Source organism: Zootoca vivipara, chromosome 6, assembly GCF_963506605.1.
Source record: "Zootoca vivipara chromosome 6, rZooViv1.1, whole genome shotgun sequence".
NCBI classification, from domain to species: domain Eukaryota; kingdom Metazoa; phylum Chordata; class Lepidosauria; order Squamata; family Lacertidae; genus Zootoca; species Zootoca vivipara.
The window spans coordinates 4,687,044-4,700,970 of record NC_083281.1 but is presented as its reverse complement, the minus strand read 5'-3'; the positions used below and the strand labels follow the sequence as shown (position 1 = coordinate 4,700,970).

Here is a 13,927-nt window from a genome sequence, read left to right as displayed (position 1 = left end):
TCTTTTGGCAAAACTGGTTATCGTCAAAAATATCCAGCGGCGTTAACGTGGGGCAACAAACAATAGTTCCTTTAGAAGGATTTCCTACCCCCCGTGTGGTCTCTCAGAACCTCCAGCAAACATCCACCTCATCAAAGCCTTTAGGGAAATTCTCTCTCTGTCTCACCTTGCCCTTGTTCAGTTCCTCCTTCGCCAACTCGACAAGACGCCGGACCTTTGCAGCAATGCAGAGGTACTTGAAGAAGCGCTGGTGGGCGGACCAGAACTGACCCCACAAAGATTTCCGGGACTCTAAACCAATCAGGTCGGCAGCTTTCTGGAAAACCCCCAGGGCTTCTGCCCACTAGAGAGAAAACGAGAACGAGAGAGAGAGAGAAATATATATTAATTTTTCTGTTTTACCAATTAAAGTACAGTGGTACCAAGGCGCGGCTTCTGATTGGCTGCAGGAAGCATTGAATGCTCCAGAAATTTTAACCCTCGTGTAAACTCCCTGCTTGCTTGCCCCTCAGAAGGTCGGCGGTTCAAATCCCCGTGACATAGTGAGCTCCCGTTGCTCACTCCCTGCTCCTGCCAACCTAGCAGTTCGAAAGCATGTCAAGTGCAAGTAGATAAATAGGTAATGCTCCGGCGAGAAGGTAAACGGTGTTTCCGTGCGCTGCTCTGGTTCGCCAGAAGCAGCTTAGTCATGCTGGCCACATGGCCTGGAAGCTGTCTGCAGACAAACGGCGGCTCCCTCGGCCTATAGAGCGAGATGAGCACCACAACCCCAGAGTCGTCCGCAACTGGACCTAATGGTCAGGGGTACCTTTACCTTTAAATTCCCTGCTTACCAGCTGAGCTGCCTTGTTGTAAACAAGCTTGTACTCTGGGTCCAGTGGGATTTCTTCTATCCTGAAGGTGACCCCCGAAAAGCTGAGCTGCCGAGCGATGTACATCCCGCTCACTTTCATGTCCATGGCAACAATCTCCATTGCACCAACACCCCTGCGTGGGAGACCAAAGCCGTCGTTGAGGAAGAAGAAAGACGGCGGAACTTCGGAACACGACTCCCCCGCCCGCCTCTCTCAATGCCCATCAAACCATCACGGCTCAAAAGGCGACGTTGGTTTGCTTCCGATAGTTTGGAACTCACTTTTTCTATGTGAGGGTGTTCAAAATGCTCGCAAAATTCATGTGAAAAAAATTGTGCAGTGGAAAAGGAAGATACAACGCTCCGCAGCCCCAAACAGCCTGAAGCAAAATAAAATTTGAAGGCAGTTTCCTACGTGCTTCCTGGCTTCATCTAACTGCAACTTGTTGCTACGTGCGAGCCAGAAACCGTGGTTACGCAAACCACGGTTTATAGAAACAACTACCTTGGTAGAGAAACCACAGGTTGATCTCAACTTCCTTCCATAAACTTTCACGTGAACCAAGCACAGTTTGTCCTCGGCCAAACTAACCACAAACCAAAATAACTTTGTTGGTAAGGGAGGCGGGGGAATATGTCAAGTCTGTAGTTCAGGTTGGGCTTTAAAATTGTGAGTCTCTTCACTTGTATAATTCAAAATTCTAATAGTGACGGGGAAGAAATGAAGGAGACGGGAAATCACCGCCGCTTCCCCAAACATACCGCTTCTCAATGGCCGATAGGAAGTCTTCAAATGATCGGAAAGGCGTCCCGTCTCCCCAAATACCCAGCCGGCTCATGTAAATCATGTTCTTTGGCTCGGAGGCACCTGTCAAGAGCACAAGATGCTTAGAGGTCAGGAAAAGTTTGATGCAACCTCTAATACTAATCACTACCTCCAATACCCCTCCACCAAATTCACCCGTTTTCTCCTGCTTCCATGTTTGACATCACTGCTGACTCCTCCCATGCAATCTTGTGACTCATGTTTACTTTAAGGTTGAATCCCGACAAGACAGAGGTACTGTTTTTGGGGGGACGGGCAGGTGTGGGGGACTCCCTGGTCCTGAATGGGGTCACTGTGCCCCTGAAGGACCAGGTGCGCAGCCTGGGGGTCTTTTTGGACTCACAGGTGTCCATGGAGGCACAGGTCGATTCTGTATCCAGGGCAGCTGTCTGCGAGGTCCATCTGGTACGCAGGCGGAGACCCCCCCTGCCCGCAGACTGCCTCGCCAGAGTGGTGAATGCTCTGGTTATCTCCCGCTTGGACTACTGCAATGCGCTCTCTGTGGGGCAGCCTTTGAAGGTGACCCGGAAACTACAACTAATCCAGAATGCGGCAGCTAGACTGGGGACTGGGAGTGGCCACCGGGACCATATAACATCGGTCCTGAAAGACCTTCATTGGCTCCCAGTATGTTTCCGAGTGCAATTCATAGTGTTGGTGCTGACCTTGAAAGCCCTAAATGGCCTCGGCACAGTATACCTGAAGAAGCGTCTCCACCCCCATTGTTCAGCCCAGACACTGAGGTCCAGCTCAGAGGGCCTCATGGCGGTTCCCTCCCTGCGAGAAGTGAGGTTGCAGGGAACCAGGCAGAGGGCCTTCTCGGTAGTGGCGCCCGCCCCGTGGAACGCCCTTCCATCAGATGTCAAGGAAATAAGCAGCTATCCTATTTTTAAAAGACATCTGAAGGCAGCCCTGTTTAGGGAAGTTTTTAATGTTTGATGTTTTATGATGTTTTTAATATTCTGGGAGCCGCCCAGAGTGGCTGGAGAAACCCAGCCAGATGGACAGGGTATGAGTAATAAATTGTTATTATTATATTATTATTATTTGCTGCCCCCTTATTTGAAGGACAGACATGTTTGACCTGGGAGGATCGAGCAACCGCCAAAAGGAAGGAGCCGCTCTGCTCATTAGGCGTGACATTCAGCCAAGTCTGTGCAGGTTGTGTTTTTGCTACGAGAGTCAGCTCCGACTTTGAGCTGTGTGATTACTGACCGGTATGCTCTCATGATAGCAACCCATGATGGGCATACCCTCCCCCCCCCACTTATAGGTTCTCAAAGCAGCCGCCCGCCCGCCGCAAACTCACCTGTGGCACTGGCATAAACCACCCTTGCGAGAGGCAGCTTGTTCTGCAGGTCCAATACTGCTTTGCCCATCTTGGTAGAGCTGGCATTTTTGGCTTTGTGGCATTCGTCAAACACAATCTGGAAGTGAGCATTCGTTAAGGATAGAAGGGGGAATGCAAGTAAGCTAGTCAAATTACGTAGCTGGACTGGCAAGTGAAACTACTTGACAGTGCAGAGGTGGCCAGATTGACTGGGAAAATCAGGAATCGAGAAGACCGAAACTTCAACAGAGAATGGGATAAATATCGATTGTACCATATTGGCCTGAATATAAGCCTCACTCCCCCCCCCCCAAATTCCAACTGTGAAAGTTAAAGTGTGGCTTATATTCATGACCTTACGGTATGCAGCCAGGATTGCGGGCCAAACAGCGCCAGGATTGCGGGAAAGCGGCGCTAGCTCTCTGCGCTGTCCCCCTTCCTCTCTCCCAAGGCCGGGAAGGGAGAGTGAGGAAGGGGAAAGCCCTCCCCCCTCCCGGAGCAGCGAGGAATGGAGTGGCTTATATTCGGCTATTTTTACTTTTTTTCCCTCCCCCTCCCCCATCTCCAATTTTAAAGGTGCGGCTTATATTCCGGCCAATACATTATTTGAAAGAACACTGTAAACACTTGAACTCGTTGGCATGCTCTGAATAACTCTTGCAACGTTACAAAGGCTTTGGAAACATTGGAGGACTATAATCCAGATGACCTATAATATGCAGTCGATTAAGATGCTTAAAAGGACCCACAGAGTAGGGGAGCGAAGTCCTCTAAGATTCGGAAAAATCTTGTTCTATTTCAAAATTTAATTGTGCAATTTATTTTACAAAACCAATAAAAATATTTCAAATAAAAAATAAAATTACACAGCAGCAGATATTTAAAGTTATTCCCCCCCCCCCAGCTGCCCTGCAGGGAAATATGCAATGGAAGGCCCTTCGGAGCTATAACGAAATAATAATAATTTCCAACAGAAATATTAAAATACACTAATTTCTTAAAGATTAAAAGCTTCCTTAAACAGGGCTTCCCTAAACGAGAGGCTTGGAGTGTTGCACCATCAGAAAGACATGCACAAACAACACGCACAGAGCCCGATTTATTTCTCTTAGGATACAACACCATCAAAATCTTCCTTGCACCAATCCAGAATCTGCTTCAAGCGGGTCCTGTGCTGGCCACCGGCTTGGCTTTCGCCGATGAGGGCAGAGTAAGTGGCAAATAAGACTCCTTCCGAGGTAGCTGTGTCACCATATTTAATCTATGGTCAGGAGGGGGGAAAGAGAGAGAAGAAATTAATTGGGGGTGGGGTGTGTGGAAATGATAGGATCTCTGGCTTGGCAGCATTTCGGCAAGAATGGGGTGGAAAAATAAGAATGCAGCTCCCTTCTCCGACCTGACTGAAGACTTATACAAGCTCTCAACATATGAACAACCTGCATATAATTGCATCTATAAAGGTATGTAACTGTTGGGAGATGCAATAGGGATAATGCTTCCGCAAACACTTGAACTCTTTGGCAGCGTTTTAAATTAACTCTTGCAATGATACATTGATTTTAGATACAGCGGAGGATTGCAAATTAGATGCGACTCATAATACGCAGTTGGAAAAGTTACCTAAAAGACCCACAGAGGGGAGGAGGGAAGTCCTGAGATTCGGAAGAACCTTGTGTGACTTTTATTACTTGTGATGCTGAGTGTCAAGGAATTTGTAAAATCTAATAAGAACGAGAGAGAGAGAGAGAGAGAGAGAGAGAGATGGCTCCATACCTTGTTTAAAGCATGCACAGGAATGTCAGGTGCGTCGATATCCTTCAGGTCCCTCTCGGCATCGTACTTGAGATCGTTTGAGGCGCTGAACCTGACAAACAAGAGCGGGGAACTTGAAGTACTCAGGTAAAAAAAAAACCCGCTTGCTTTTGTCTCTGGCCCTGCCTCCTGAGAGGCTGCCAGGAAGAAAACACAGCCCTTCTCCCTTTTTATCCTCACAACAACCCTGCGAAGCAGGCTAGGCTGAGAGACAGGGGCGGTCCCCTCCAGGTCACTCAGTGAGCTTCATGGCCAATTTGAACCCTGGTCTCTCCCCAGGGATAGTCCAGCACTCTGAACACTGCAATAAATTTCCCCTATACTGTATAATATACTTGTTTTCACACAGAGAGCGAGCCTCTGCGGTGTAATAGTATTAAGACTATGTCCTGGGGAGACCTGGGTTCGAATCCCTCCCTCGCAGGGTTGTTGTGAGGATGAAATGTGGAGGAGCAGAACCATGTACACCACCTTGAGCTACTTGGGAATAGAAAAGGTGGTACAGAAATGCAATAAATAAAATAAAAGGTTCCCAGTCTCCCCACCCTCTGCTTAATACAATGCAAGCCTCGGCGAGCCTTGTTGGGAGGGATAATATGGTGGTGAGAAAAGGGACTGTCCCGCTTCGCGGCATATTAAGACACCACCATCTGTTCTTCCCCAAAAAAACACACACACAAAAATGGCTGCTGAGAAGATAAACACCACGATGCAATTCCTGCAGGCGCAACGGCCTCATTGACCCTCCAGAGCGCCGAGAGAGATCCTGGTTGAATGCCCGAACCTTCGAAACACGCCTTGCACACTCACCACAGGGACTTTTTCCTCCCCTTCAGGTAGTTTTCGAAGATGATCCCTGCGACCGTCCGGCCTTTCCCAACGCCAGCGCCGTCCCCGATGAGGAAGCCAGCTCTCTGTCCGTTGGGGAGCAGGACTTCGTGTTGCTGCAGATCCGGGAAAGGGAAAGGGGGGGTTTAGGAGGGGAGGGGTGGCGACATACTGCAGGGGTGGGGGCACAGCCTTGTAGAAGTTGTGGAGCCAGAGGCAGTCAGTGGCTCAGGAGAGAATGCCTCTTCTAAATGCCTCTATCTTGGGGGGAGGGGTTATAAGTTTCCCCATCCCTGATTGAAGGAACAGCATTCCTCGCTCTCAGGAGAGAATGTCTCTCCTAAATTCCTCTAATTATATCTGGAGGATGTTAAGTTTCCCCGTCCCTGATCGAAAGAGAGTCTTTTCTCGCTCTAAGGAGAGAATGTCTCTCCTAAATTCCTCTAATTATATCTGGAGGATGTTAAGTTTCCCCGTCCCTGATCGAAAGAGAGTCTTTTCTCGCTCTAAGGAGAGAATGTCTCTCCTAAATTCCTCTAATTATATCTGGGGGGGATACAAGTTTCCCCATCCCTGATTGAAGGAGAGGCATTTCTCGGTCTCAGGAGAAAACGCCTCTCCTAAATTCCTCTAATTATATCTGGGGGGATACAAGTTCCTGATCCTCCTGATCGAAGGTGAGGCATTCCTTGCTCTCAGGAGAGAATGCCTCTTCTAAACAGATGAATTCTTCCACCTCCTGCACGAAGCATAGAATACTGCTGCAGTTCATTTATTTATATTTGTCATTCGCTTCCTCTCGCAAAGTGGCCCAAAGCGTCTGACATTAAATCACCACTTAAGGGTGCCCGATTTAAAAAAAAAATCTAAACAGGCTAAAGCAGTGTTGGTCACCACAGACAACTGTGAACGCAGCTTCCTATGTTGCTATTACAAACCTAACTGGAACTTGACAGTGCAGAGCTGGCCAGCTCTGGTATGGCTTCCTGCAAACCTGGCAGGCGTTAAGTAACTGCCTCCTGTATACCTGGCAGGCCTAAATAATCACTTCCCGCATACCTGGCAGGCATAGGTAATCGCTTCCAGCTGTAGTGCAGAGAGTAATCCGTTGTCAGCGGTTGAGCCGGGGAGGGAGAGGGTGTAGGTGACGTCCGGAGGGGGGACGCTGGAGAGGGTGCTTGTCTCCACCACGCGGTCGGGGTGCTGCTTCCCCAGCTTGGCTGGAAAGGTGAAGGGGGGGGAATTATCAGCTGTTTTGACATTTCTCACCCCTGCTCCCTGCAGTGTTTTTGCGATTAATCACGGCCTTCTCCAACTTGCATAAGGGAGGGTGATTAATAATAATAATACTATAATAATACAGTGGTTCTCAAACATCTTGATTCCCAAACAGTGAAAACCCACAAGTACCCTATTTTCCGGCATACAAGACAACTTTTTAACCCAGGAAAATCTTCTCAAAAGTTGGGGGTAGTCTTATTCGGTGGGGCTCGCCGAGCGGCACCAGAAATCGCTCCTGAGCAGCCGCAGAAGTGATTTCTGGCACTGCGGACATTTTGGTGAAGGGCAAGCTGGTGAAGAGCAAGCTGCAGGCGTCCGGGACGCCCGCGGTAGGAAGAGGGGTAGTCTTATACGGCGAATACAGTGGTACCTCTACTTACGAATTTAATGCGTTCCGAACACACATTTGTAAGTCGAAAAAAATTGTAAGTCGAATCCCATAGGAATGCATTGGGAGAAAAAATGCGTAAGTATAAGCACCCCTATCTAAAAATTTGTAAGTAGAAAAACTCCTATCTAAACCGCATCCAAGATGGCGGGCGGAGCTCCATTCGTAAGTAGAGTTATTCGTAAGTAGAGGTACCACTGTATATCTCAAACTCTATATTTAAATGGGAATGTTGGGGGGTCTTCTTATACGCCCAGTCGTCTTGTACGCCAGAACATACGGTAAGTGTTCCGATTTTTGAATGTTTTTCAGAAGTCAAACATCCAATGCGGCTGTCGGCTATTGTTTCTGGGGTGCCTGCACCAATCAGAAGTAGCACCTTGGTTTCTGAACATTTCAGAAGTCAAATAGACTTCCGGAACGGAATAAGTTTGGCGCTTTTGTTTTTGCTATTTCTTTTGCATTTATTGTTTTTGAGGCTTTTTCAGTTCATTTGTTTTTGTGACTGTGTGGAACCCAGTTCAGCTGATTAATTGACTGATTGTGTGACTGCGGAAATGGATAAAAAAAACCCATCCAAACAAGGACTATCATCAGTGCAGGTAGGAAATATTTTTAATTTTTTTTTTTATCATTTACAATACGGTCTTATTTATTTTATAGTACAGTACAGTATATTGATTATTGCTTTCATTTTATGGATCAGTGGTCTCGTTAGATAGTAAAATTCATGTTAAATTGATGTTTTAGGGGTTGTTTTTAAAAGTCTGGAACGGATTAATCTGTTTTGCATCACTTTCTATGGGAAAATGCGCCTTGGCTTTGGAAGTGCTTTGGTTTTGGAACGGACTCCTGGAACGGATTAAGTTTGAGAACCAAGGTACCACAGTAGTAGTAGTAGTAGTAGTAGTAATAATAAAATGTGCTAGCTGTGCCACAACTCTGATATTACATGAGCTACTTCTGGGAACCTGTTTGGCTGGAATAAAGAAATAGAAACCGTACCCACGGGACCGCCTCTCCTGCTATGCCCTGCAGAGGACCTTAAGGTCCATAAATAACAACACTTTGGAGGTCCTGAGCCTCAAGGAGGTTAGATTGGTTTCATCTAGGGCCATGGCCTTTTCAGCCCTGTCACAAGAGACTAGGGCCCTGCGGGATTTGACATATTTCCGCAGGGCCTGCAAGATGGAGCTGTTCCGCCTGGCCTTCGGCTAGACTCACTCTGACCCCTTATATGGGATTTGGTATAGAAATTTTCCCTTGGCTTTTTTTGCTGGCCCATGTAGGACCAGCATGGATAGCTGGCTCGGGTGAATATCTGATGTTTCCTCCCTTTGTGGTCTTGATTTATGGGCTACTACTAAAATGAGGCTGCATTTTAAGCTGTATTTTAAGCCGTATTTTAATTAACTGTTTGTTTGTTTTTGTTGTTTTTCTTTTATGTTTTATTTTAATTTATATTTGGTGTTAACCACCCTGAGCCCAGCCCTGGCCGGGGAGGGCGGAGTATAAATAAATAAATAAATTATTATTATTATTATTATTATTATTATTATTATTATTATTATTATTTTATTAAAAAACCATTTATCAAGGAAAGGGCCTCGCGCCCCTCTTACATTTGGAAGGGACGTAGTCGGCATACGTCTCCGCGTGGCCCAGCTCCTCCGCTTCTTCGTCGTCCCCTTCTTCCTCCTCCTCTACCTGAGTTTGGGACTGGAACGGAAAGAGGGGGGAAATGGGAGAGTCACAAACATGTTAGGCAGGCACCTTCCAAGGAATGCAAGCCAGGAGGAGCATTAAGAGGAGCCCATCTCACCCTGGCACCCAGCTCTCACGGCAGCCGACCAGATGCTCTGATGGGAAACCCCCGTGATCAGGATTCGAACCCAAGAGCAACTCTCCCCCTCTTGCAGTTTCCAGCAACTGGGATTCGGAAGCATCGCTGCCTCCGACTGTGCCTCCATTGTGGCTAGCAGCCACCGATCAACCTAGCGGTGCTTAGCTCAGTTTTTCTTAACTGCTGTTTTGTTCATGTTGTTTATACCGTTTCACAGAATATAAATGCCGTATTGATCTGTCAGTCATGTAACATGGGGTTTCGCTGTAATTTATTACTTAGTTCCTGTTTCATTCACAGCTTTTTGTATATTGTAATCGTTTTATCGGTGACGTTAATTATATCATGTGATTTATTCGGTATTTCATAGAATCCTAGAACTGTAGAGCTGGAAGGGTTATCTGGTCCAGCCCCCTGCAATGCAGGAATCTTTTGCCCAATGTGGGGCTCAAACTCACGACCCTGAGATCAAGAGTCTCACGCTCTACCGACTGAGCCATTCTGTTTTACTATGTTATCCTTATTAATTTTTTGTGAGCCGCTTTTGAGATTCATCTGAATGAAAAGCAGCCTAGAAACACAACAGACCAAATCCATCAATGGTTGTTAAAAGACAACTCTGAAATCAGAGACAAGCACCTGAGCTTGCTCCCCACCCCTCCTCCTCCAAACCCAACCCCTTTTTCCTTTTGTGCCATCTCTTGTACGGAGACGGTCTCGCTGTCGATCTCCGCAGGGTGAAAATACTTTTAAGCTCAGTAAAACCTCGCATTGTTTGCAAAGAGGAAATAATGAAAGGCACCCATGCAAACCTCCAAGAGGACCGGGTATTAGTGTGCCTGTTAACCTCTCCCATTTTCAAGCCCATTTATCAAAGTAATTTGGGGGGTGGCCTGCTTCACCTGCGGTTGTTAGTATACATGCTCTGCCCTAAATTATTTTGTTTGATACGCTGGAAACTCTCTTCTCAGCACGTGGGTCACTTACACTGCAATCATATGCCTGTCTACTGGGAAGTAAGCCCCAAAGTTAAACCGGGCTTACTCCCAGGTAGGTGTGCAGGATTGCTGCCTTGTTCACCACTAACAATATGAATGTTTAGTCTTCTGCATAACACTTTGTAGTCCCCAAATCGAAAGGAAGCCTTTAAAACAGTCATCAGCCAGCCAGCCTCTTCAAGCGTCACTGCCTCTATTTTAGATAGTATTTCATAAATCCCTGTAAGGTCTCCTTACTGCAGTGTTTCCCAGCCTTGGGGCTCCAGCTGTTTTTGGACTACAACTCCCATAATCCCTAGCTAGCAGGACCAGTGGTCAGGGATGATGGGAATTGTAGTCTGAGAACAGCTGGAGACTCAAGGTTGGGAAACACTGCCTTACTGGATAGAGGCTTGGAGGTTTTTTTACTGCTTTGTGCATCTTTTGTATGTATAAAATGATGGTCATGAATTAGATATGACTTGCCTGTTATCCGCCTCTAGAAATTATCTTCATTTTGGTATGTTGGTTTTGTATTTCTTTATATTAATGCAAAAAGTTAAACGGATTCCTGCTCAAGGAAGTATTACCAAAGTCCCCAGGAATGGGAAAGCAAAGTACAGTGGTACCTCTACTTACAAATAACTCTACTTACGAATGTTTCTACTTACGAACGGAGCTCCGTCCGCCATCTTGGATGCGGTTTAGATAGGATTTTTTCTACTTACAAATTTTTAGATAGGGTTGCTTCGACTTACGAATTTTTTCTCCCAATGCATTCCTATGGGATTCGACTTACAATTTTTTTCGACTTACAAATGCGTGTTCGGAACGCATTAAATTTGTAAGTAGAGGTACCACTGTAATGGGAATGGTACGAATATATGGCTGTGTGTAGGTTCTGTTCTAAAATGTGGCATCAGAACGGGCTACAGAGTCTATTATGGCATTCAATGGTTCTAGAAAAGACAACCGTGACTTGAAATGAGTCTCCGAGACCCTGCAGAAAACCGCCCCTCTCACCTGAACGGTGGAAAGAAGAGAGGTATCTTCAGGAGCGGCTGCAAGGTGACTGTCCATGCCCTGTAGCCCTTCTAAGCCTTCCAAATCTGGAGGCAATCGCTGAGGAGGAAAGGGGAAAGACAGGAGAAGAATAAAGACAGAGGCTGTTTGAGCTGCTATTACAAGGGTGTCCCCAGACTTAAACTGAGGCTCATACAACAAAAAAATAATATTTAGAATATACTGGACCCCATTACGTTTGCTTTAAAAAGGGCTATCTAAGGTACCGATCTGTTGGAGATGCAATAGGGATAGTGCTTCTTTAAAACAGATGTTTTCTCGTTGTCCTATATTGAAAGATTTTTGCTGTTGCTGTGGGAGATAAATGCAATAAATGAGCTCTTCCGCTGACCTGCTTAAGGAAGCTGGAGGGGCCGGCCAGATGGAGATGCCGGTCGGCATTCGTCCGTCTCAGGGAACAACAGAGGAGTGTGCTGAGGTCCAGCTCTGAGGGCCTTCTGGCAGTTCCCTCGCTGCGAGAAGCGAAGTTACAAGGAACCAGGCAGAGGGCCTTCTCGGTGGTGGCGCCCACCCTGTGGAACGCCCTCCTGTCCGATGTCAGGGAAATAAACAACTAGCCAGTGTGGTGTAGTGGTTAAGAGCAGTAGACTCGTAATCTGGTGAACTGGGTTCGCGTCTCCGCTCCTCCACATGCAGCTGCTGGGCGACCTTGGACTGGTCACACTTCTTTGAAGTCTCCCAGCCTCACTCACCTCACAGAGTGTTTGTTGTGGGGGAGGAAGGGATAGGAGAATGTTAGCCGCTTTGAGACTCCTTAGGGTAGTGATAAAGCGGGATATCAAATCCAAACTCTTCTATCTGACTTTGAGAAGACATCTGAAGGCAGCCCTGTTAAGGGAAGGTTTTAATGTTTGATGTTTTATGATGTTTTTAATAGTCTGCTGGGAGCTGCCTAGAGTGGCTGGGGAAACCCAGCCAGATGGGCGGGTATAAATAAATTATTATTATTATTATTATTTATTATTTTGCAATTGCCTCAACCTTACTTAGGATGAAGGGCGAGCAATAAAATAAGGATATCGTGTAAAATAAATCAAGCTATAAATAATGAACCCCACACTTCACTAGTTCTCTTCCTTTCCCATTGCATTTATTTCGATTATTATTTATTATTACTAATACAGTGGTACCTTGGTTCTCGAACTTAATCCATTCTGGGAGTCCGTTCGACTCCTGAAACGGTTCAAAAACCAAGGCGTGGCTTCCAATTGGCTGCAGGAGCTTCCTGCGCTCAATCGGAAGCCGTGTCGGACGTTCGGCTTCCAAAAAACATTCGCCAACCGGAACACTCACTTCCAGGTTTGCAGCGTTTGGGAGCCGATTTGTTTGAGAGCCAAGCCGTTCGACTACCAAGGTACCACTGTAATGATGACTGATTATTCTTAAACCCCAATTCTTCCTTCCTCATCACCTTACGACTCCCAACATTTCTGGGCCAGTTGTAATTGCGTCGTAAAGAGAGAGATTGTGCATCTACCGTGTTTCTCATATTATAAGTCATGTCTTATAATCTTTTATTCTCAAGAAAATAAGCCTATGGCTTATTTTCCGGGGGTGTCTTATTATTTTTTTAAAAAATTACAGTATGGTACCTCCCCTGTCCGGCGCCCGGAACTGGCTGCTGCTGCGCTGCTGGGCGCGTTGTCGGCGCTTCAGCAGGGCACGCTGCTGGGTCCTGCCCGGTCGGGGCTTCACGCGGCGCGCGCTGAGGCTCTTGCCGGATCCCGGCTCGGAGCAGCGCCAGCGCCAAGCGCCAACCCAGCAGCGGGACCGGCGGGACCTGCAGCGCGCGCGACAGGAAGAGGAGGGACCAGCGAGTGGCAGCCGCGGCGGCCAATGAAGGCTCGGCCGGGTGTTTTTTGTCGTTGTAGCTGCGTCCCGCTGCGTCCCTCCTCTTCCTGTCGCGGCTCGGCGCCCGGAGCTGGCGGCTGCTGCGCGCGTTGTCGGCGCTTCAGCAGGGCACGCTGCTGGGTCCCGCCGGGTCGGGGCTCCACGCGGCGCGCGCTGAGGCTCTTGCCGGGTCTCGCCGCCGGGTCGGGGCTCGGAGCAGCACGCGCTGCGGCTCTTGCTGCGTCCCGCCGCCGGGTCAGCGCTTGGCGCGGTGCATGCTGCTGGACATTTTGGAGGGGCAGCAGCAGCCGATTCCGGGCGCTTACAGGCATCTTCCTCTTCCATGGCGCCATCCAGACCTGCTCCCACCACTACGGCTTATTTTTGGGGTATGTCTTATATTTCTTCAACTCAGGAAAATCCTGCCATGGCTTATTTTGTAGGGATGACTTAAAATATGAGAAACACGGTATCTGGTTTCTAGTCCGAAAGAATGTGACCAACCTAACTGCGCTCCTTCACCCTTGGGCTTTGGGTAATCAAAGTCACCCAGGGAATTTTCATATTCCAAGCCCTCCCTAGACATACAAACACACCCATAACAACTACAAATATTCCAGACCGAAGTGCCTCTTCCTTAGACTTTACGGAAGCCAAATGGCTATAAAACGGCTTTGAGACAAGAGAGGTTTGCGAGGCATTCCTGAAGCAGAAGTGATATATGGGAAGATCAGGCAGGCACAAACACACTGTAATTATTTCCCTTTTTTAAAAGGGTGGTTTTCTTTCTTGCTTGCTTGCTTGCTTTCTTGCTTTCTTTCTTTTTTAAAGCCTCTTCCATTACTGGAAGCCTGAGTCACAATTACCAACAGGAAG

The 13,927-nt window shown here is 47.4% G+C and overlaps 1 protein-coding gene across 6 annotated transcripts in view; it reads right to left on the bottom strand.

The window, feature by feature from the left end:
- Positions 1–13,927, bottom strand: part of SBNO2 (strawberry notch homolog 2) — a 109,677-nt gene that overhangs the window by 35,858 nt on the left and 59,892 nt on the right. For 4 of the 6 annotated variants that reach the window (XM_060275329.1, XM_060275328.1, XM_060275330.1 and 1 more), the window contains 10 exons: positions 11,162–11,260; positions 8,941–9,037; positions 6,709–6,869; positions 5,632–5,765; positions 4,783–4,873; positions 4,127–4,270; positions 2,989–3,106; positions 1,616–1,721; positions 834–987; positions 167–343 (listed from right to left, as the gene is read on the bottom strand). In XM_060275329.1, the coding sequence (XP_060131312.1) occupies positions 167–343; positions 834–987; positions 1,616–1,721; positions 2,989–3,106; positions 4,127–4,270; positions 4,783–4,873; positions 5,632–5,765; positions 6,709–6,869; positions 8,941–9,037; positions 11,162–11,260 (1,281 nt within the window). Of the gene's footprint in view, positions 1–166; positions 344–833; positions 988–1,615; positions 1,722–2,988; positions 3,107–4,126; positions 4,271–4,782; positions 4,874–5,631; positions 5,766–6,708; positions 6,870–8,940; positions 9,038–11,161; positions 11,261–11,552; positions 12,755–13,927 lie in introns of those variants that run through there. The other 2 variants (XM_060275333.1, XM_060275331.1) reach the window with 2 other exon arrangements.